The sequence below is a fragment of the Perca fluviatilis genome, chromosome 15 (genome assembly GCF_010015445.1).
Source record: "Perca fluviatilis chromosome 15, GENO_Pfluv_1.0, whole genome shotgun sequence".
NCBI classification, from domain to species: Eukaryota; Metazoa; Chordata; class Actinopteri; order Perciformes; family Percidae; genus Perca; species Perca fluviatilis.
In genome coordinates this window covers 15,115,582-15,140,861 of record NC_053126.1, presented here as the reverse complement: position 1 = coordinate 15,140,861, position 25,280 = coordinate 15,115,582, and the positions used below count along the sequence as shown (strand labels likewise).

Below are 25,280 nucleotides of genomic sequence, written 5' to 3'. Positions count from 1 at the left end.
TTATTGTAAAAGTGAGTTAAAGGGGAACACCACCTACATAATAAATTCCAATATGTTATTTTTATTTTTATTTGGCATAGGAAAGTTAATTCAATATTTGTGAACATAAGCTACTCTCTCTTGATTCCAAATAACAGAAAAATAAGTCTCAAACTTGATGTGATGTCATTAAGTATAAAGTCTGGAGCTACTGACAGTGAATGGGAGACTGATTTTGTGGACCCACATAATATTTGTTTTCTTTTTATAACCAAATGAGCTTTATTCTATTGTACTGTTCTCAGTTCTAAAACTGAAAATGTACTGATATACCAAGAACATTCTCTTTCCCAATTCTTTGAGTACACTTGACGTCACAAATTTGAGTTTAGCACCCTAGTTTTTGGATTTGGGAGAGAGTTGTTCAGGTTAACTAATATTTTTTTTACTGTAATAGACCATAGGAATGTTTGTAACATGTATGAATTTTGATAATGGCCGTAGTTCCCTTTTTAAATGTGTTTCTGCACAAGACACTAAAACAAACTCCTGCACGTTTATTACAGTTAATGTGTTGATTCTGATACAGGTATAAATTAAACTTTCACAGCTGAAAAAATCATCACACTGTAAATAAAGCATGAAAGCCAACATACTGTACTACTGTCTGCAGCATCTCATTAACATGCTCATTACTGTTCACCTCAGTGCGCCTCATTGTCCACAAGAGGTCAGACATTAACAGCAGAAGTCATAAAGAGTGCACTAAATAGCCTACCCCTGCATCTTAAAGCCAAACGCAGTAGCTGCAAGTCGAGGCCAGGGTGCAGAGCTTTTTCATTTTATTTATTTTTTATCTCAGTTTTATTGTGTAATCAACATTTTGAGTTTCCTCGTTAAAAACAATCATATGTGAAGCAGTGGGCACCGGTCATTGACATCTATACCGTTTTGTGTTATCAGCAAGTTCAGTGTTGGATCATTTTTTTTTAAATTTGCAATTTTTTTTAGATATTCTCCCCATGCATTGTTTTCAGTGCAGGGGTATATTATTGTTTACTTTTCATAAAGTATATAGTGGGCTACTTGACTGAGAAGTGGTTGTCACGCCTTCTCTGTTTAAGGAGGCTGGTTCATATCGTCACTCAATCCCGTGCTTCGGATACAAACGCTTGGCCTGCACTGAAGATGTATTTTATAGTAGTTGCGCAACTCAACAGTTCACACAGAACTATGGGAACCGGGTGGGAAGTAGTGCTTTTCTGCCTTGTTCTGATGATTTAATGGCAAAAGAAGAACTTCATATTGTTCTGTGGTGGTTCTAACCTCCGCTGTAGTTGCGTTTATTTTATGTTTTACTTTTTTTTTTTTTTCATGAAACCTGGGGATATTTGAGCTTGGTCATAAAAGGAAGTGTGCAGTCGTGGTTCGGTGGATTGACATCTCAAGTAGGAATGGCCACTGCAAGGCTTGATTACGTTGCTCCGTGGTGGACATACTGGCTGCACAATTTCCCTCACTTCAATTTCTTTTTCCAGTCGGTCGACAACACTTTCACACCGGAGGAAGCGAGCTATCAGCAGGTTGGTAACTGTACTTGCGCGTAAAAGCGCACGTAGTTTCAGAAGAATTTCACCAGAAAACCAGAGCTCCTGTGGTCCACTGACAATATTAAACAACATATTGTATTAAATTGAACATTTAAACAAAAAGTAGTTTTAGACAAACCGTTGTGTTATGCATCAGTGTAGCTCTCTGTGTTGGTCCCAATGTCAGGAAGTAAGAGCCAATCCTGTACTGCAGTTCTCACATGACACATGACCTGTATTAACTGGGCTATGAAATAGTTCTGGTAGTAAACAACATGTACTGTATATGTCTTTATCCATGTAAGTGTGTACCTACTGCTGAAAATACAGTACACAACAAATCCTTTGTTTTTACACAAGCTGAACACAGCTTCATACCGAGCTAACAATTTTTGGTTCCCAGAACGTTCTGGGAACGTTCGTTTTTGGTTGCGCGAACGTTCCCTGAAGGTTAGGTTTGGTTGTGTTTTGGTTGTGTTTTCGTTATTATGGAAAGTTGGTTGAACGTTCTGGGAACGTTCGTTTTTGGTTACATCGAACGTTCTCCGAACGTTCCCCTTACGTTGCAACCTTCAGGGAACGTTCCCCTAACGTTCTTTTTTACATTCCCCTAACCTTTAACAAACTTTAATAACAATGATACTAATTTTATTATTACTTTAAACCGTCTGCATGAGCAGGAATGAATTATTATATATTAGCAGGAATGAATGAACAGGCAAACTTGATTGGATTTAAAACTTTAATTAACAATATACAAAGAATAATAAAAAAAATACAAAATAGATAAGGATGTAGAGTGCAAAGTAATAGTGCAAATGTATTTTGCAAAATGCATATTGGAATGATAAAGTATGTAATGTGTAGGTGAATGGCCAAAGTGGGGATGAGCCCACTTATCAGCAGTTCAGGAGAGTGATGGCAGAGGGAAAGAAGCTGTTCTTGTGTCTGGTTGTTTTTGTGTGCAGGGATCTGTATCACGTGCCAGAGGGGAGGAGGCAGGAGGATGGCAGCAGTGTAGAAGATGGCCAACAGCTCTTGCTTCCGCAAAAAAATTAAAAAAATAGAGCTCCATGGTTTTGAAGGCTCAGTCCTTCTCAGCTGACCTAAAAAGAAAGAAACAAAAGTTTGATATGTCATACTAAGAATAAACACATTAACAAAAGCAAGACAAATTGCCTGACTAACAACCCTGTTTTTATTCTGATCACAAATATTGATAGTTTTTGATTATTATGATTATTATTAACATCACAGAAGAATTTCAATTTACCGTCTGTGTGGGGCAAACTTCCAATCAAGTCCTCCACGTCTGCTGCAGGCAGCGCGGGGAAGTTTTTCTGGGAGACCGCTAGAGTAGAAGTCAAAATGAAGCAACGTTACAAGTCAAATTAAAACCTCTTATTAGCCCAGCTAAGCATAATACTGATGTGAACAATAAAATAACACCTGCCTGTTATAACCCTGCAGATAGTCAGGTCCTGGAAGGCCTTCTTTCCCTTTCTGCCCCGCAGGATATACAGTTTTAGAACATCATTGTTTGCGACTCGCCGTAGCATGCGACGGATGGCAGTACCTCCGGTCGAACCTCCGGGCTTGTCAGGAAAAAGTGCATGAAATAGAGTTGTGGTATATACCACAACTCTATTTCATGCACTTTTCGTGACTGCTCATTCTAACACTACAAACAAACAACACATTCCCTGTAAGAGATTGTTGAGTTTTGCTCTTTTCCCAATCCATTTTGTTTTAAAGGGGAAATTGAATTGTATGAGACATATTTTTCCCAGTGTAAAACGATTCTTTTTTTTTTAATTAAGTATTTCAATTTCCCCAGAGTGCATTTATGGCGATCCATTTGAGGCCATGCAAATGTCCCAAACTGCCATGTTTATTGATGGGGACTGACTGTGGGGCGCCAGAGCGAGTCATTATGAATAAAATAGGCTGTGTGATTGGAAAAAAAAATATGGGATGTTCATGCTCGGTTGTTGTCATAGATTTCCATCTGCAATAAATCACTTGATTATTATCGTTCTATGCCTTTATGTTATGGACTTTGCTTTCTTCCCTTTTGTCTGTTGACTTGGTTTGTTGTTTTTCCACAAAGAACTTTTTATATAGAAAAGGATTTATTTTCACACAGTGTATTGCAATACAAATAAGGCACATTATATCACATCAGCATAGTTTGACAGGTGTCAATTTAATTACAAATCACTAATGAAGTTCATGTGAGCCAAATTATTAACAATGCATTTTTTTTTCAACAAAATAAAAGCTTTGTGTTAATTTGTTGCGTGATAGATAATACTGTTTCCAAGTTAGAAAAATTGTGGACATATTGGTTTACTGTACGAGGATAACATTGCATACTGATCTCATTTTCACCTTGGAAAGACTTACTACACCCATTATCGTCTGAGCTATATTTAAAAACAATCCTCCCCACGGAATGAGTTTATTCATGTTTGTATGTGTCTTTGTGTAAGTGCGCATCCATGTGGCACTGCCTCAGGCCATTTATGAATATTAAAGCCATTATGCAAGTGTGAAAGTAAACTTGCATGAAACATCATTTTGAGTTTCCTCGTTAAAAACAATCATATGTGAAGCAGTGGGCACCGGTCATTGACATCTATACCGTTTTGTGTTATCAGCAAGTTCAGTGTTGGATCATTTTTTTTTAAATTTGCAATTTTTTTTAGATATTCTCCCCATGCATTGTTTTCAGTGCAGGGGTATATTATTGTTTACTTTTCATAAAGTATATAGTGGGCTACTTGACTGAGAAGTGGTTGTCACGCCTTCTCTGTTTAAGGAGGCTGGTTCATATCGTCACTCAATCCCGTGCTTCGGATACAAACGCTTGGCCTGCACTGAAGATGTATTTTATAGTAGTTGCGCAACTCAACAGTTCACACAGAACTATGGGAACCGGGTGGGAAGTAGTGCTTTTCTGCCTTGTTCTGATGATTTAATGGCAAAAGAAGAACTTCATATTGTTCTGTGGTGGTTCTAACCTCCGCTGTAGTTGCGTTTATTTTATGTTTTATTTTTTTTTTTCATGAAACCTGGGGATATTTGAGCTTGGTCATAAAAGGAAGTGTGCAGTCGTGGTTCGGTGGATTGACATCTCAAGTAGGAATGGCCACTGCAAGGCTTGATTACGTTGCTCCGTGGTGGACATACTGGCTGCACAATTTCCCTCACTTCAATTTCTTTTTCCAGTCGGTCGACAACACTTTCACACCGGAGGAAGCGAGCTATCAGCAGGTTGGTAACTGTACTTGCGCGTAAAAGCGCACGTAGTTTCAGAAGAATTTCACCAGAAAACCAGAGCTCCTGTGGTCCACTGACAATATTAAACAACATATTGTATTAAATTGAACATTTAAACAAAAAGTAGTTTTAGACAAACCGTTGTGTTATGCATCAGTGTAGCTCTCTGTGTTGGTCCCAATGTCAGGAAGTAAGAGCCAATCCTGTACTGCAGTTCTCACATGACACATGATCTGTATTAACTGGGCTATGAAATAGTTCTGGTAGTAAACAACATGTACTGTATATGTCTTTATCCATGTAAGTGTGTACCTACTGCTGAAAATACAGTACACAACAAATCCTTTGTTTTTACACAAGCTGAACACAGCTTCATACCGAGCTAACAATTTTTGGTTCCCAGAACGTTCTGGGAACGTTCGTTTTTGGTTGCGCGAACGTTCCCTGAAGGTTAGGTTTGGTTGTGTTTTGGTTGTGTTTTCGTTATTATGGAAAGTTGGTTGAACGTTCTGGGAACGTTCGTTTTTGGTTACATCGAACGTTCTCCGAACGTTCCCCTTACGTTGCAACCTTCAGGGAACGTTCCCCTAACGTTCTTTTTTACATTCCCCTAACCTTTAACAAACTTTAATAACAATGATACTAATTTTATTATTACTTTAAACCGTCTGCATGAGCAGGAATGAATTATTATATATTAGCAGGAATGAATGAACAGGCAAACTTGATTGGATTTAAAACTTTAATTAACAATATACAAAGAATAATAAAAAAAATACAAAATAGATAAGGATGTAGAGTGCAAAGTAATAGTGCAAATGTATTGTGCAAAATGCATATTGGAATGATAAAGTATGTAATGTGTAGGTGAATGGCCAAAGTGGGGATGAGCCCACTTATCAGCAGTTCAGGAGAGTGATGGCAGAGGGAAAGAAGCTGTTCTTGTGTCTGGTTGTTTTTGTGTGCAGGGATCTGTATCACGTGCCAGAGGGGGGAGGCAGGAGGATGGCAGCAGTGTAGAAGATGGCCAACAGCTCTTGCTTCGCGCAAAAAATTTAAAAAATAGAGCTCCATGGTTTTGAAGGCTCAGTCCTTCTCAGCTGACCTAAAAAGAAAGAAACAAAAGTTTGATATGTCATACTAAGAATAAACACATTAACAAAAGCAAGACAAATTGCCTGACTAACAACCCTGTTTTTATTCTGATCACAAATATTGATAGTTTTTGATTATTATGATTATTATTAACATCACAGAAGAATTTCAATTTACCGTCTGTGTGGGGCAAACTTCCAATCAAGTCCTCCACGTCTGCTGCAGGCAGCGCGGGGAAGTTTTTCTGGGAGACCGCTAGAGTAGAAGTCAAAATGAAGCAACGTTACAAGTCAAATTAAAACCTCTTATTAGCCAAGCTAAGCATAATACTGATGTGAACAATAAAATAACACCTGCCTGTTATAACCCTGCAGATAGTCAGGTCCTGGAAGGCCTTCTTTCCCTTTCTGCCCCGCAGGATATACAGTTTTAGAACATCATTGTTTGCGACTCGCCGTAGCATGCGACGGATGGCAGTACCTCCGGTCGAACCTCCGGGCTTGTCAGGAAAAAGTGCATGAAATAGAGTTGTGGTATATACCACAACTCTATTTCATGCACTTTTTCGTGACTGCTCATTCTAACACTACAAACAAACAACACATTCCCTGTAAGAGATTGTTGAGTTTTGCTCTTTTCCCAATCCATTTTGTTTTTAAGGGGAAATTGAATTGTATGAGACATATTTTTCCCAGTGTAAAACGATTCTTTTTTTCTTCTTTTTTTTAATTAAGTATTTCAATTTCCCCAGAGTGCATTTATGGCGATCCATTTGAGGCCATGCAAATGTCCCAAACTGCCATGTTTATTGATGGGGACTGACTGTGGGCAGCAGGGCCAGAGTCATTATGAATAAAATAGGCTGTGTGATTGGAAAAAAAATAAAATATGGGATGTTCATGCTCGGTTGTTGTCATAGATTTCCATCTGCAATAAATCACTTGATTATTATCGTTCTATGCCTTTATGTTATGGACTTTGCTTTCTTCCCTTTTGTCTGTTGACTTGGTTTGTTGTTTTTCCACAAAGAACTTTTTATATAGAAAAGGATTTATTTTCACACAGTGTATTGCAATACAAATAAGGCACATTATATCACATCAGCATAGTTTGACAGGTGTCAATTTAATTACAAATCACTAATGAAGTTCATGTGAGCCAAATTATTAACAATGCATTTTTTTTTCAACAAAATAAAAGCTTTGTGTTAATTTGTTGCGTGATAGATAATACTGTTTCCAAATCTAAGTTAGAAAAATTGTGGACATATTGGTTTACTGTACGAGGATAACATTGCATACTGATCTCATTTTCACCTTGGAAAGACTTACTACACCCATTATCGTCTGAGCTATATTTAAAAACAATCCTCCCCACGGAATGAGTTTATTCATGTTTGTATGTGTCTTTGTGTAAGTGCGCATCCATGTGGCACTGCCTCAGGCCATTTATGAATATTAAAGCCATTATGGAAGTGTGAAAGTAAACTTGCATGAAACATTGTTTTATCATTTAAGTTTAAGTTTTGAGCTGATACTCTGCTCACTTGACTCCTCTGTAAACTGAAGACTACTGTTGTATGAAATTACATGGTGTATGGTAAAGACTTGAAAAGGTCGGAGAGATGCCATGTGTCCGGTCTACATGTAGCCTTTATTATTTGTTATTGATCATTCTGATGATATGACTTTCAGCCTATACTCTCTTAAGACAATCATGGTCTTGTTCTGAGGACACTATATTTGAAGCATTTTCTGTCTCCATGATCAGAAAGAAATTACTTGGTTTGCCTTACTTCTAGGTTTTGTCATTTTGTGGGTTTTCTCTTATTATTGTACAATAATATTAACTTTAGCTATCAATCCATCAGTGTTGTAGTGCATTATCTTATACTTGTTTGAGTGCTTTCAGAAGTTTGTGTCCCTTTCTCTCCATGTATCTAGGTCCATGTGGGTCATTGAATCCCAGCTGTGTCACACTAGCTCAGTTGAGCACCAGTCAGTGAGGAGTGAAGAGTGCCATGGTGGTGTCCCAAAGACTGTTGGTAGTCTATAGGGCTCACACAGCGCCTCAAGCCTGAAAATAACTCATGTTCTTTACATGACATGCTCGACCTTTGTGTTTTGAGGAAAGTAGAAAGTGGAGAGCAGCTACAGACACTTGTCCTAAGACTTGTTGTTTCCTGTTTAATTACATTAGACAGGCATACATATGTAAACCTACTTTATACAAAAATCCTTTTGGGAAGATAAAAGATCAATCACCTTCTGCTCAATGACTGCATATACTGTAGTTGTTTTCTGTCTCTCTGTTTCTCCTCGCTCTCATGCATCCTTTGTCTTGTTATGGCTTTGCAGCCAGTGGAAACTGAAGTGCCTGCATGTCTAATTACAAAACAATGGATTGGAAAATTAGATGAGCGAGTGGAACTAGCAGTATTGTGCGTATGAAGGGCCTGAACTAAGTTATAGTGACAGGAAATCTAACTAGGTTTGAAACCAGAGTAGACATCATACACACTATGAATCTTGGCTCATCCACAGTGTCCTCAAAAACCAATGATTAGCAACCTCAGGTTGAATGTCTTCTATCATTTCTAATTGAAATCCACTGATGGCTAACCTACCTGATTAGTGAAACTAAGGGCAAAATAGGGCTCAGCACAACATAACTTGAAACAGAGTTTTAACAATGGACTATGCATAGAATATGCAAAAGAATATGATTTAAATTCTGTCCCAGTGTCAATGTCATCCAAATGGAATAATTAGTCAGACATTGTAGTCAATGACTAGCTCTGCTTACTCAGGCAGACCCAGACTTTCTGAACTTGTGAGCACTAAAAGTTGAGTGCAAATTATTTGCAAGTAAAATCAAGGTCATGCTCTTCTCTTGTCTTTAAACCAACCTAAAGCTTAATGTGTTGAGTCTGAACCCACAGTTCCTAGAGATGATCAACGCTACTAAGCTTCTAAACTAAATGGCCATATGACGTCTGTAAGAAAACAAACCGGATTGTATACTGATTGGTGTAAAGCAATAACTATTCTGATAATCTGATGCAAATAAACAATGCTATTTTCCCTGCCTTGGAGAATACTGCCAACTTTGTATTTCTTTGCTCACTTTGTAGTGTGTGTCATATGGCCACTCACTATGTAGTGAGTAAAGTAACATCTTTGCAGAGAATAAAATGAATCCAATGGGATTTATCATAAAATAGTCTAAGTACAGAGTGTTGCGTGTCCAAACCGCATTTTTTACATTCTCTACATCAGTGTTTCTCTCCATCCTTCAGGCTTTACAAATTTTGTACACTCAGAAATCACAAGACTTAATGAAAGCCATTGTGTCACATGATTCTCCCCTACCGCAGCCTTGGATAATTTCTGTTTTCCTCTTACAGTCCAAGTTCTGCTGTGGCAGAAAAATCTGCATTCTCTGTGGGCTTTCTTCGCCCCATGACCTCAAACTTCTATGTTTCTATTCCCTTTGCTGTAGGCAGCAGTCAGCAGTGATGATGTTGATCAATGTATGAGGTAGCTGCATGCTAGCCTCAACAATATCTTTACACATGATGTTGTTTGATACTGGTGTGTTGTTTTCACTCAGGCTGGCAACATTTCAGGTGACGGGGTCACACAGCCTGACTTCTCAAGACCACACATAACAGCTGTCTGCCTCTTGAAAGATATTTGTAGATATCATCTGCTGAAAGATTCTTAGTCATGCCTTTAACTGATGGAATGCTTTTCCTCTTTTCTCTCTCCACTCTCCTGCCCCAGTCTCTGATATTTCTAGCATGTGTTGGTGCAGTGGGTCTGGGTCTGAGCCTGCTGGTTCTGACAGTATACCTGGTCTGCTTGTGTTGCTGCCGCAGGGACTTAGATGAAGACACCAAAAGACCTGATACCTGCTGCCTCACTTGGTCTGCTGTCATCACAGGCCTCATTATATGGTAAGTCTTAATGGTCAAACAATACCATCGAGTTTCTTGTTGTGATAATCGACTCACAGATACTAATGTTGGATCAGTATGCGAGGCTAAGTTGAACAAAGCTTTGTACTGTCAAAGGTAATGGTGCTCAAATTTATATATGAGTCAAATGACTTGGCTCTATCTGCTGTTTATTCCATACAAAGTTTTAAGTATGGTAGGTTATAACAAAGTGTGGTGTGTTAATGTGCGGCTTAACTACCTGCTTTTAACAGAGTTTCAACTCTTTCTTTCTGAAGAACACAAATAATAAGTTAAGTTGCTGTATTTTTGACAAACCACATCATCAGCAGGGCCCCCGATCAGCTGACAGCTAGACGATCAGACTGCTAATTCCCTCAGCTGACTCTTTAGCTTACTACGCCGCCAAAACTTTGACTGCTGTTTGCTCAGCTTGGTCCATTGAAATGCTCTACCAAATTACAGTATAATGCTGCAGCCTTAGATTTGGCCTTTTAATACTGTGCTTTTATATCATATTGTCTTGTGCTTTCTCCATTGATAATTTGACATACTCTACCAACATCACACTGAATCATATATATGTATCATTAAAAAAAAAACACTATCATATTGCCTGAGGTTGAAATAATAATACATTTTATTTATATAGCACTTTACATGGTACTCAAAGACACTTTACAGTAAAACCAGTACATTTAGCACATTAAAAACAGATGAAGCAATAAAAATCAACACATAAAACAAACAGATCAAAGGTCCCATGGCATGAACATTTCACTTTGTGAGGTTTTTTAACATTAATATGCGTTCCCCCAGCCTGCCTATGGTCTCGCTGTGGCTAGAAATGGCGATAGGTATAAACCGAGCCCTGGGTATCCTGCTCTGCCTTTTGAGAAAATGAAAGCTCAGATGGGCCGATCTGGAATCTTCTCCTTATGAGGTCATAAGGAGCAAGGTTACCTCCCCTTTCTCTGCTTTGCCCGCCCAGAGAATTTGGCCCACCCATGAGAGAGAGACTTCATGGCTTTCAAACGAGCAAAGTGGCAGTTGGTCAAGGGTATGGGTAGGGAGTTCCAGAGGGAGGGGGCTGCCATGGCTTGGTCCTGAGTGGTGGGGAGAGGAGGTTTGCGTCAGAGGAGCGGAGGTTACGGGGGAGATTGTGGTGGTGGAGCAGGTCTGCAAAGTAGGTTCTGTATTCTGTTAGTATCTTGATTGCACTGCCAATTTATGTAAGCATGAACAAACAAGGAGCTTTTCATAAAAACATCCAGAGCCACGTTGCCAGACATAATTGTACTTTTGTTTATGATTTAATATACTTTGAGAAAAATGATCCTGTCTGAAATGAAGAACAAATGAGTCTTTAAAAAGGCTTGATTGAATTTGCGTACATATCCGCTCAAACTTGTGACGTGTTGAGTTTTAACTTTGTTAGCTTTCTGTGTCCATACCAAGCCACTGCTGCAGCACACAAGGCCTGTTATGTCGTTACCGGTAAGTGACGGCATGATGCTGTTTAGCATAGACGCTCTGTTATCTAGTCTCTACCCAGAGCTTTCATCTTTCTCTGTAGAAGTTTGTTATAAGGGACATTATTATAGCTCTCATTATTTATCAGCTCAACAAATTATAAAAACAATCTACTGCTACTATTGTAGCAAAATGTGCTGCCACCGTGGGTTAACCTCAGCACAGACCACAGCAGACAGACAATTTACAGGCCAATAGTATTTATTTTCTCTGACTGCTCACACTTAACTCAACTTTACAACTATAAACCGTGCACCTCCAATGGCTCGGCTACTGCATATAAAGGGAGAGCAATTAGCACAGCAACGAACAGTGAGACAATCAACTCACCTGGCACTGCTCTCCTGCTCTATCCACACACCTCTCTCCACTGCAGCTGATTGCAGACCACGCCCACCTCCACAACTATACATAGCATCCAATTAGATAATCTAGCCAGAAATTAGTAGACAGTCTTTACGTTACAGGTTAGGTTTTATTTTAAGTTGTGCATGCTCCCCTCTCAAAATAAGTTTACTTGACTCAAAAAAATCTCTCAAAAAGGGTTGGGTTTTAGGTCTACTTCTTTTCTGTCTTTACATGCTCACATCGGGAAGAATCATCTAAACTCATACCCTCTTTTTTTTCCCTCTCCGTTCCCAAAATCAAGCCAATATAACTCAATTACAAAACAGTCTCCAAGACATACAATACAAGACCTGTCCTTGTTTAGGATCATAGTGGCCTGAGGTTAAGTAATTAGCAAGGTCAAAGAAACAAGACAAATCACCCCTATACTTACACTGGCTCCCCGTTCATTGTAGGATACATTTCAAAATCCTTCTAATTGTCTACAAATCTTTCCATGGTCTATCCCCTACATATCTCTCAGAACTCATCAGCCCTTACAACACCACCAGACCCCTCAGATCCACCCACAATGGCATGTTGACTGTGCCCCATGCATGGAAACAAAAAAAGGCCTGGGGACAGGACTTTTTCTTTAGCAACTCCTTGGCTCTGAAATATCCTGCCAGAGGCAATTAGATGAGTCGGTTTATGCTTTTAAGATGCACCTTAACAAACACTTTTTGTTCTCTGTTTTAACTGTTTAACCTTATTTTCTGTTTTTATATTTCATTGGATTTAAATTAATTTTTTTCAATTTCCATTTCAATGTGTTTTATTTCCACAACACATACTTGTCTTTATGCTTGTATACATATATGTATGTCTTTGTGAAACACTTTGTTCTATATAAATGAAATAAACTTGAAACAGCATTTTGGGTTGAGATTATGAAGTTGTTCCTTTTTGACATGTTTTTAATGTTTGATACCTATTGACTGGCATTATTACTGATGGAAGTTTTAAGTTGTAGCTAGCAGCATGATTGAAAATGTGCTTCTTACACATTTTTGATGGCTTTTATGCTCGACAGGAACAAAGACAGCTTGTACAGAAACACAAAGAGATGCATATAAAACAGAAATTATCTTGCACACAACTGTACATACTTTAGTTTTTTGTTATGCTGAACCATGGGATTTCTATAGCTAAAATTGTGTAGAACTGTCATTTAAGAAATATCTAATTGTTCATCGTGATTACCCCATTCATTTATTCCAGTTTTCAATTCAGCATTAAACTCCAGAAGAAGTACATCTCCGCTGCATTGCAGAACTCAAATAGAAAAAGGATTTAAGAGCTGCTGCACCTCTCTAGATCATTATTTCTGACCCCAGGAGAATGAATGGGGGTAAATTAAGGTTAAAGATAGCAAACAAATCTAATAGTCTAAAAATCCTTTCTGCCTGTGTCAGTTTCTGTTAAACCTTATACAATTTATTATAGCAGCAATACACTAGTCTCCACAGAATCAAGGCATTTATCTGTTATTACCTGTTCATCCAGTGGGGCCATTTATTGTGCTCACATGTTTTGAATACTAAGATGCAATTGTCCAGTCATAACACGCTCTGTGAAGTGATCTATCCTTGGAGGAACAAAGGCACTAAATATCCTGGAATCCATACATGCTCTAGTCCTATTGTTTATTGTGTTGCTAACACATCCAGCTGCAGACAGCCTTTTTTCAGCCACAAAAATACTAATGCTTCTCTGGAGGCTAAACCCATGATGTCCTGTGTCATTACATTACTGTTGTTGGTGGGTCATTGTTGCTAGCATGTCACTAGGTTTGCTACAGGGTTGATGAAGAGCTCATTGTGCAGGTCAACGCAGATCAACTGAAACAAAAAGGTCTTAAAGTGATGGTTCGGAGTAATTTACCTTAGGGTCCTTTGCACCATGACCTCGAGCCAAACACCCCCCCAGAAGCTTTTTTCACCTGGGTCTTACATTGGGCGAGTTAGCGTTTGTAGCGTTAGCCGCTGAATAGCTTAGCGCAGGGGCTAATGGACCCACGTTTGTATCTCGTAAATGACCCCACTAATAATGCCCGAAATGATACCAAAGGTCTACACTAGTACAGATAGGTTATGCACTCATAAAACGATGGATTGGAAAGTTTGTAAGTACACCAGAAGTTTATGAACACTTGCCTGCTCTCTTTCGCTCTCTGTTGCTGCTGCTGCTACCTGCAGTTAGACGAGTGCTTAGGGCTGTCTACAAATTACTACACCGAAAAGAGATACAACAAAAATATGTATTAATTTAATAATTAAATAAGGTAATGTCTCCAAACTTACCTCAATTATTACTTGTCTCCTGCTAGTTATATTACAGCACTTACTTTAAAAAATAAGTTAAATTAAAAAATATTTTTGTTGCATCTCTTTTCGGTGTTGTAATTTGTAGACGTCCCTAAGCACTCGTCTTACAGCAGCAACAACAACAGCAGAGAGCAGAAGCCAGCAGGCAAGTGTTATTTACATAAACGTCTGGTGTACTTACAAACTTTCCAATCCATCGTTTTATGAGTGCATAACCTATATATACTAGTGTAGACCTTTGGTATCATTTCGGGCATTATTAGTGGGGTCATTTAAGAGATACAAACGTGGGTCCATTAGCCCCGCGCTTCTGGGGAGGTGTTTGGCTCGAGGTCATGGTGCAAAGGACCCTAGGGTAAATTACTCTTAACCATCACTTTAAAAAGAGTAAAGCAAATTTTCTTTTACAGCTGAATGAAGTATTTTAACCACAGCTACTCATTTTTTTGTTGTAAAGATTACTGTAATTGAATATTTCTTTGCTCAGACTTTTTTGAAGAACGAGTGAATGCCCTCAGTGCCCCTAAGCATAACCAGATTAATCTAGTTTAATAGATGAGACACATGCAATTGTTACATGCAATGGTTTTCATTTTGCTTACAAGGTTACTGTGACAGGATGCTAATAGGCACAAAAGAAAATGCACACCTTATGCACATAGGCACTCAGTGACATATCACACACCCTGACAGGATGTATTCAATTCAAAAAATAAAACTCCACATCTTCTCTTTGCACTTAACTAACTTAACTAATCTTTGTCTGGCTGCGGAGGATGATGGTGTTAACCTGGCCATGTGTCTACTTGGCTATTGTATGATTTTTGTAATTTTGCAGCACAGATGGTGTTAAAAGTCCTCAACATATGAGTCACTGTGAGTGTAAACTAGAAGTTAGTTTCCTTTTTGTGTTTGTGTGTACATATTGTATCCCTGAGCAACAGCAATCCCACTCTGACTTCCTGCTATCTGAAACTTGATTGATGAGCTCCATGAGCTATGGAAAATGCCCCTAAATGCAGTTGAACGTGTTAGTAACCTGCAACCTTTGCATAGAGTTGCCTTAATGCAATCAAATATTATGAAATTGTATCATTGCTCATGTCACTGTGGACTGCTAGAAGTAGGGGTACACTGACTCTGGAATGTCTTCCCTTTGGGAAATTATGAGTAACATTTCTTTGTCTTCTTACTTGTCTTTTAATAACCACATGCTGTCCCTTATCAAGAAGTACCATGATAAAACAAACAGGGTATTAATTATGTTTATTTATTCATTAAATCTGAATCTCTCTTTTTTCACAGTTCTGCTGTAGGAGTGGGTTTCTATGGAAACAGTGAGACCAACGATGGGGTGTACCAGCTGACCTACTCGCTCTACAATGCCAATCACACATTGGGTGGCCTCAACAATCTGGTGAGAGAAGCTTGCCAAGCTCTCTTCAATATACACTTGTATCAGCATCATAAATATTAGATGTGGTCACTGAAATTATTTTTATTTACTTCAGTTACAATTTAAGAATTTTCCAGTTGAATTAGTGCGAGATAACCAGGCAATACATATGTCAGTGTTGTTAATAACATTGGTAACATTGCTTGTCCCATGATTCATACTGTATATTGTGGCTTTTTTCAATTACCAAGATTTTTGATTAGCCATGACCCTTTTCATGGCTTACTCTACTTGGCAACAACAATTTAGACACCATGACCCCTCCTCTATTAATGGGGTGTTTATTTGTCTCAAAGCTACTGTAGCACCTCACTGCGGGGGGCCTGTATCCGCTTTTTGTCTCAGTGAAGGAATTGAGGTGACTGCTGCCTCAGGATTTGTTAATGGGTATTCTTTCTACACAACTCCTGACCTGCATTCAGGGAAGTTATTTGGGAGGCTTAGGGGGGGGGCAGGGTAGTCCAACAAGACCTTGAGAGAAGCAATAATCTCAATGAGGAAGAAGAGGATTAACTCCATCTGCAGTGTTAAGCCTCTCCTCATCACTCTGTCTTTGTGTGTGTGTGTGTGTGTGTGTGTGTGTGTGTGTGTGTGTGTGTGTGTGTGTGTGTGTGTGTGTGTGTGTGTGTGTGTGTGTGTGTGTGTGTGTGTGTGTGTGGGGCCATGTGACTATCACACACTGTAAGGCCTCATATGCAAACATATTGCATTCATGTATGGACACAAACAGATCTGTGTACACTCTGTCATTGTGTACGCTGAGATTTAGATTTAATCCATTTGTAGCTCACACATTGATTTGTGTTAAACATGATGGATAAAGGGATACTTATAAATTAAATAAATACTAAGTTGCCAGTTCATTATATCCCTGCAATAAATCCTACAATCATGAAGGTTTTTGTTGAAAACGGTGTGGTGTGTGGTGATTTAAGTTTATGGTCATTTTGGAAGCTCTATTACGCTCCTCTCATTGATATAAATTGAGTGGATAAAATATTAGAAATATCTCTCAGTATAATTCAGTGTAACTTTATTCATCAGCATCGCAAACTATTGCCACCAAAATTACCCTAACGGTGAATCAACACCTCTCTAAAGCAGGTTCAGTTGTATTGGACTGCATTAGTTTCAGCTTGGTGTGACAAATAACCTGGAAAAGTGGTGTAGTTTGCAGTACAGCATTTTCTTTGTGCTGTAGGAAGTTAACAGGATTCAGCTCTGATGAATTCACATCCTTGCTACTGACTTTCACTGCTGTATCTTGGTATTGATTTGATCCTGTAGCATGGTGTATACCATGGCTGCATGGGAAACATGTATGCTCCCCAGGGAAATGAAGGCCTTCTCACTTGCAAGATCATAGCTTGATCTAATGTACTTCACTTACAGAGCTGATGAGCTGGTCGGCTGCCCATCCCATAAATCTTAAACTGCTTTAGTCTTGTCCACTTCTCCACTGATATGTACTGGTTTACCAAATCCTTTCTTTTTCTTTCTTGTGTGTTTCTATTAAGTTTGTTCATAAGTAATCACTTTTAGTGACAGTAGTTTTCTATACCTTAATGCCTTAAATAGGCTATATTTCCTTTGTGGTATTTTACACACTGTGTTGATATCAAATTTGTCCAGTAAAGTACATAAGCACAAAAGTGACCATTTACAAGGCTCCTGGAGGTTAGTGATTTACACCAGGAGCTGTTGGCACTACTAATGGCTAAGGCTATGGTTAAGGCTCTTCTTATCATAAAATATGCACTCTCACACAATGCGAGGGATCATCATGTGTCATAGAGGGGAATGATTTGACCAGGAGGACCATTCTATCTCTTGCTATTGAAGGTTTTTTTTGATTGTTTGCAGGCATCCTTTATTAGAGCGTTACTTCCGGTGCTCACAATATTAAGAGCTTGTCCGTACTGCCCCGAAATCACATCGATCAATGACACTATATCAGAATGTGTGCTTCCAATTTAGTGCCACAGTTACACTTTTATATGTAGCTCTTCCTCTTTGGAAGTGAAAGCTGTCTTGTGATTCTTGGAACAAAATGATTACTGCACCATACATCAGTTCCCCTGAATATCTCTTCTCAGTGTCCTCTTTCTTAAAGTATTACCTTGCTTGACTTTAAACTGCTGCGATAATATTATATATATATATATAATATTATCGCAGCAGTTTAACAATCAATATATATATATATATATATATATATATATATATATATATATATATATATATATATAGTATATTGTTTTGTTATTGTCACATTTAATGCGAAATCTAAGATACATAAAATCACTGAAGGCAGAACAGTTCAGTTGCATGTGACTTGGCACTTGGAGTGCTGCTGCTGTGAGCCATAAATCAGTCTGTTTCATTTAACAGGTGTGTCCAATATGGAGAAGCCTCCTTGTGACCCGCTTTTAGTGAAAGTGAGCTTTAATCCATTTAAAAAGAAGACGGGACGGTCCAGATTAGGGAAATGTGGATCACCCATAGCAGCTAGCTGATAGATCCCATTTCTCACACTCAGGCATACTGGCTTGCAGATAAGATCCGGGGCGTTGTGAGAGATGATGAACATAGAGGTGGGGAGTGAGAGCAGTTTACTGGCAATCACATATCCCCCCTGCGAGTTTTGGAGTGGAGGATGGGCCTGTATCTTTGCCTCATCTCCACATGGATACTCTTTCCTGCTTACAAACCATTAGAAGCATCCCTTTAGACTCTCTCCAGAATTTAATCAAGAGTGTTTAAAATGTTACAGTGTCAAGGAGACTAAGATACATTTTTATCTTCTTTGTGGTGAGTCTTACTCACAATACTTGAGTGTGTTAAAGATGGGTGTAATGGCGGAAATATTATAGATAAAGAAAGTGGGACTGCTGCAAACCGCTTCAGATTAGAATACAGAAAGCAACATCTGTTCAGAATAAGTGGAGCCTCAGTGTAGTGTTAAATATATTTGTCTAGCAAAGTCATTGTGGTGTGGGTGGTTTGTCCTTTTTAAAACTAGGGTCCTCTTGCTAAATTCTTGTGGGATTAAGAGGTCCCTTTAGAACAACATTTTTCTAGACAGAAATTGTAGATGTTGTGTCTATTTAATCTAGAATCTCCAACTTTAAAGGATTAGTTACAAATTTTGGAAAATACACTTATTTTCTGGCTAAGAGTATGAGAAGATCAACACCATATCATATCTCTCTGTTAAATACAAGGCTACAGCCAGCATCCGGTTAGCCAGCCCAGTCTCATGGAAGTTCGTGTAAATGTGACGTTATTTGAATCTAGTGTTCACGGAGACGTTTTTGTCGTTTTTTACGTGGTGGACAACACGAAAATGAGAAGTAATGTATTTCAATGGGAAGCATATTTCGTTACCACAGCTCGAAATTGTAGGGAGTAATATAAAAAGCCGAAAATCCACGTAGGGAGGTTGGTCGGGGTGGTGGATGGGTCAAACAACACAGGACTTTCACCCGGGTGAGCAGGGATCGCGTCCCGTTTGCGGCGCTTTGTTTCCCGGGGATGGCGTCCCTGCGTGTGGCGTTTTGTCCCGCATGTTACTGTGGCGCGTCTCCCGGCGTTTAAGGCGCCCTTTCTCCGGCGTTTAAGGCGCCCTTTCTCCGTAAGTTTTTCCTAAACCCAACCTCCGCCATCCCGTTATTGTGGGCGTTTCCCGCGGCGCGGCCCGCGGCGGCCTCCGGCTTATGGGGCGACCTTTTCGGCCCCACCCGGCGTTTCCCTTCCCGCGAAAATAATGTGACATTTACACGTAAAAAATAACATGACAGTTACACGTAAAAAACGAGAAAAACGTCTCCGTGAATACGTATCAATAGATTAAGAATAACGTGTACATTTACACGAACTGCCGTGAGTCCGGGTTGCAGCGGTTGGGTTAGCTTAGCCAGGGCGTAGCTCAAACTTCTGGGCCCTGTAGAAAGGCATTTTCTATGGGCCCCTCCCTGCATCCACAGCTATCAATTCTAGCATCTTTTTGGGCCCTCCTCACATGAGGGCCCTGGGTACTCAGTCCCCTTTTCCCCCCAGTCCGACGCCCCTGAGCTTAGCACAAAGACAGAAAATGGGGGGGAAACAGCTAGTCTGGCTTAGTCTAAATGTAACAAGCACCTACCAGCACTTCTAAAGCTCACTAAATGACATGTTATATCTTGTTTCTTTAATCAGTATGAAAACATGAAAAAAGAGAATTCGTCATTTTACAGTGGGTCATGTGCCAGACTACTTCTTGGCTTTCAATCAGCAACCAGCAGTCTTACTGTTCAGAGCTGAGAAATAGTCTGGCTCAAAACCTCCTGTAAAATGAAAATTTCTCGTTTTTACATGTCTGTTTTTGTACGGAATAAAAATGTATTATTAATTAGTGAGCTTTAGAGGCTGATTTTGTTTTTACAATTGGACTGAGCCATGCTAGCAATTTCCCCCTGTTTCTAGCCTTTGTGCTAAGATGAGCTAATTGGCTGCTGGCTGTAGCCTTGTATTTAATGGACAGTTATGAAAAAAGGTATCAATCTTCTCATCTAACTCTGCCCCATAAAGCAAGTAAGCACATTTCCAAAAATGTTGAACTGTTCTTTTCTGCAAACTACATACTCATGTTTCCACAAATATTGAACCCACTCTGTCAACAATCTTAACTGAGTTTCAATTGTTTAGTGTTAGTCCATGTATTGGAAGATCTATCAATCAATTTCAGAGGTACAGCAGGTTTCAAGCACCTACTGTATTTTGATGGCAGGGTTACCTGTTTGTTCACATTTGCAGAGTTCTCAGTGGTTCAAGCTATTGTGCCTGTGAAATGTGGCTATGGTAGAGAAACAATTACCCCCTGTCAGCATTAGGCTAAAATTGACCTTTTTCTATCTCAATTGATGCTGTAAAAGTGTATGGCGTTTACTGCATCAAAGTGTTTTTGTTCAAACAGAAAAGTGAAATGTATTGACTGTACTCCACCATGCCTCGTCCCGCTCTATTCTCACTATCAAAGACCCCTGTGATAACAGGTCTCCCCGGTATTGTTATCAGTATTCCACTCTTAACATTGTTTATCTGAATAAAACACATGGTTGAGGAGAAAAGTTAATCTTTACTCGAGGGAGTTCTACTTTGAATCTTTCACCTTTCTCTATATTTTCAATCTTCTTTTCATGAATATCTGTTTATGAATTTATTCATGTTCCTGTTTCCTTCTGACCCTGTTTTCTCTCTGACTCCTCTTAACTCCCCTTATTCTGTTACGACTATTTTCATTTTTTCTTTCATTTCTTCCCTTCTCTTATTTTCATTTTATTTTCTAGGTTGCAGGATCTCTGGGCAATGTTCAAACTGGACTCAAGCAGCACCTGGAACGACTGGATGAAATCTTTTCCACAAACCCAAACTACCTCCAATCTCTGCGCTTCATGAAGCTGATGGTTAACAACGTCATTCGTGAGATGACTACTCTGCCTGATATCACCAAAGCAAATGTTGATTTGGCAGCCATTGCTGACCAAACGGCTTTAATTGAGTATTACAGGTAGGTGGACTTTTAGTTACTCTCCTGGGGTGATTGACAGTATTTTATTTCATCTGTGAGTGGTTGAAGTAAACGTGCCTCTCAGAATGGAGCTGTAAGTGATCCAGACCAGACATAGAGCAGATGGGATTTTATTGATTTTCCCTCCGAAACACAGACCGGAAAAGCTATTTTCTCCTGGTTGCTAAAGAAATGAAAGCTGGAATTGAGCTTATTGTCCACTGTGTAGTTTGAGTTCAATGCGTATGTTCTAACCAAATGTTATGCATGGCAGAGTGGCTATTAGACCATAAATGGTTTACTTACCCACTGCTCACATTGATTGCAATTATTATTTTGATGTGGTGTTATCTTTGAAAATAGTGTTCTTTTCAAAAAGGAAGTGTGAAAAAGTATTGAGGCCAAAACTGAAATTCAATAAACAGAGAGAAAAGTAATAAACCCAATCAACAACAAAGTAGTCCAAATGACTAAAATATCCAGCATTCATTTAGGAGGGGGATGCTAATTTATGAGGCTCCAAAGGCTGCTGCTCCAAACTGGGAGTGTAATTTGACATCAGCACATAAAACTTCATAGTGCCGTTAAGCCGTAAAGTTTCACATTTGCCACCTGTTCATTACAGTATTGTAAGAGTAGTTTGAACTAAATTGGATGGAAATACTCACCGGAGATATATTTAGGGTAGTAAGGTACCTTCTGCAGAAGGATATGTTTGACATACATTAGAGACACAAAGTTTATCAGGGAACAGAGCTTATTTGGATGAGCAAGCTCTGTAGCAATACGCAACTGTCTGTCACAAATTAGGTTGTGTTTTAGTAGTGTGTAACCCAGTAGAGAGAAAGAGATAGAAAGAAAAAGATAAACACATTTAACATTGAAGTGCTATTAGTTCTTTAGTTTTAATTTGACTGATAAAACATATGTTGGGTCATATTTGTCACCACCTGAGACGTTTCATTTCATAAGTGACGTGTCCGTTCTGCAATACACACTGTTGACTTTAAGCCTATGCCCTCGGAATGCTCCTACTTATGTAACTGTGTGCAGCAAGATGATTAATAATACATTATATTGCTTAGTTTGCTTCTCATGAGTCTCGTTTCTTTGTGTATGGACAGTTTTGTTAGTCAGGGCAGACACAAGGCAGTCTTAGCTATCTGTCAGTATTCTATTAAAATAGTGAAAATATTAATAGTCAGCAGATGGCAATTAAGTGGCAGTCAAGTACAGAACAGTAACTGGCAGTATTGAAAAAAGTGCAAATAGCTTGGGGAAAAAAGGCAGGTAATTCATGATTCATGACCTCAACTGTCCGTCTTCCTGGTTGCCATGTAGACTGTGTAGAAGTAAATAATGTAGCAAAAACTTCTGCATAACTCTGTAGTCATGGTCTCCTATTTCCCACTGATATAAACATACATAATAAAATGAGAGGATTAAGACTTTATTTGGTTAATCTATTTGTTTGAGCATTAAACATTTGACTAGATTTAGGATTTTTTTTTTTATAGGCTTTATAACTTACATAAGTTTCCATATTTTCTTCTTCACTTCTTATTGAAGCAGTTATAGTGATAGCAAATCTCTGACTCCTGGCATGACCGAGCACAAATAACCACAGTAGTCTCACTGACATATACCAATCACTAATTTAATGCACACACATTCCCATAAGGTGTGTTGTTCTATCCTATCGTGACACCAGATCTTCTTCAGGACTACAGTTGCCACTTTGTGCATTCTGACACCAATCTCTTGGGTGTTGATTGAATTTCATGCAGCCATTGAGCTATGAACAGCCTGTGGCAAGGCTTTATTGATAAAAAGTAAATGTTATGGCCAACCCAGAGTTATTCGAACAACGGAAAAAAATAACACATTCTGTTTTCCAATATTATATTCTCCCTTCCCTATTCTATTTCTGAATTCATGCCTGTGCTCAGAGCTGCAGTTCTGTTAATGCAGATAAAGTAAAGTGGAGTCTCTTTTAGTGTTTATCTCCATCCAAGTGCCCTTCTCTGTGAGCAGAGCAATAACCAGTCTACATTTTGTTTTCAAAGTCTAGTACATCTACACTTCTTCACATAGCATGAGTGAATCCTATTCTCTAGTGACTTTGGTGTACATATTTACTACAATACTGTAGATACTTCAAACTTGATGTCAGTAATACAGCATCTTCAGAATTCAATGTTTGTGTGACACCCTGAACATCCATGCCTTTATTTTGCTTTGACATTGCTAAAAGATGTACAGTACAATGCTACCAGGGCTTGTGGAGTTAAGAATGAGTCATGAGTATTCCCACGTGTTTGTGTCAAACACACACACACACACACACACACACACACACACACACACACACACACACACACATACACACACACACACACACACACACACACACATATACACACACACACACACACACACACACACACACACACACACACACACACACACACACACACACACACACACACATATACTTCAAGTCCAGGCTGACTGTAGGCCATTCCTGTGAAGGACGTTTTCAGAGCTTGAAAAATTAATGCCTATGGATTTCTGGTGTTGAATTATTAAGCCAACAGCATGGAAATTACCTGAAACAGATGGGTTCTAACTAGGAGACAAGAATACTGATATAAAGCGCACACAGATCTCACACATTTGGTCACAAACATATGTTGGGCCAGCCCTTCCTGAGGCTTGTACATAAAGTGTGCTGTCTGCAAGTGAAAAGTGATCAATCAGGGTTGTTATACTGATGCTTCATTTTTCTGTCTTGTAGATGGCTGACCTTTTTGCTGTTGCTGATCCTGGATCTGGTCATCTGCTTGGCCATATGCTTGGGGATGGCCAAGCAGTCTCGATGGCTCCTTATCACGTAGGTACACAGAGTGTATATGTGGATATATTTGCTTTTCATCTTGTTTCTGAGGCTTTTTTCTTCTTCTTTTCATGGTCCATCTCTGTTCTTCTTGGCTTCTGCCTGGATCACAGACAGACAGGGAACCAGTCAGCCTCTGTGGCTCCATATACTGTAGGTCACTCCATTAACAGCACCAACGATAGCATTACATCTTCAAAAGCACTGATAATGGCGCTGCTCTTATTCCTCTCCTCAATGACTTGCCTTTCATTTCCACATACAATTAAAGGCAACCGTATAGCATGCTCAATCAAACCAATTTGCTGAATGTAATTTTTATATTTTATATCAAAATGGATCAAAACGACTGTTGTTCTCGTCCTTGTCTGAACAATAGAAAATAAGTTTAGATTCCTAAGCTCTGAAAGGAATGGGAACATTAGGAGGGGGAATGTTGGATTTATTAAATTGCAACCATTCATTTAAACTAACACAGATGTCTGACAAGCAAATCCACAGTCCAGACTTTCAATCCCATTTGCCCAATTTAGTGCAGCCTACGTGTGAGTGTTAGCAGCTGATGCCCAGGATCTCTCTTCACATCTCTCTCTGATGGGTCTCACTAATGTCTATTGATCGCACAAGCAGGACGAGTCTGGTCCCTTAACTAATTATTAAGTGCTCTCAGGCTACTTTTATTGGTACTTTCAAGAAGGTCCGAGGAGTGCGTTGAGAACAGAAGCCTTCTGCAACCCTTTTACATCCATCATGGGGCCATTCTTTCTCGTTTTACTGGTTTATTCCCCTCTAATTCACAGTACTTTCTCTAGCTCCTGCCAACGGGTCAAGAATACAATTGTGGTTAATAGTGGGACGTCTTGGGGAAACAGTTTTTTGATGTTATCTTTTTTTGCCATACACCCCTCCACAATGTTAAGACCCTGTTGAACTCTTCACTCTTTCCAGACAAAAGGGGGCATATGACACAAGAGGTTGACAAACCAAAGCTTGTGACAGCTTTTGATCGACAGTGATATTGCACAGTGATTGGCAGCCATGAATGGCAGAAAGTGCAGCCAGTTAAGATGTTGCTAGCAGAATCCAGCAGAGCAGAAATGACAAAAGATAGAGACGGAAAGTCTCCAGACTTATCTTTAGATGTGGCCCTGTGAGACCTCAATTGAACAATGTTTTTGCTCCAACTTATATCTGAATAGAATAGATTGAATAGATAAAATAGATTTTTAT

The 25,280-nt window shown here is 39.1% G+C and overlaps 1 protein-coding gene across 5 annotated transcripts in view; it reads left to right on the top strand.

Annotated features, from left to right (window-relative positions):
• Nucleotides 1–1,143: 1,143 nt before the first annotated feature.
• The window catches only part of LOC120574278 (protein tweety homolog 2-like), a 32,962-nt gene continuing 8,825 nt past the window's right edge, over nucleotides 1,144–25,280 (top strand). For 2 of the 5 annotated variants that reach the window (XM_039824571.1, XM_039824573.1), the window contains exons 1-5: nucleotides 4,430–4,844; nucleotides 9,731–9,903; nucleotides 15,456–15,567; nucleotides 20,934–21,154; nucleotides 23,952–24,047. In XM_039824571.1, coding sequence (XP_039680505.1) covers nucleotides 4,716–4,844; nucleotides 9,731–9,903; nucleotides 15,456–15,567; nucleotides 20,934–21,154; nucleotides 23,952–24,047 — 731 coding nt within the window. In that variant the 5' untranslated portion in view covers nucleotides 4,430–4,715. Of the gene's footprint in view, nucleotides 1,563–4,428; nucleotides 4,845–9,730; nucleotides 9,904–15,455; nucleotides 15,568–20,933; nucleotides 21,155–23,951; nucleotides 24,048–25,280 lie in introns of those variants that run through there. The other 3 variants (XM_039824570.1, XM_039824572.1, XM_039824569.1) reach the window with 3 other exon arrangements.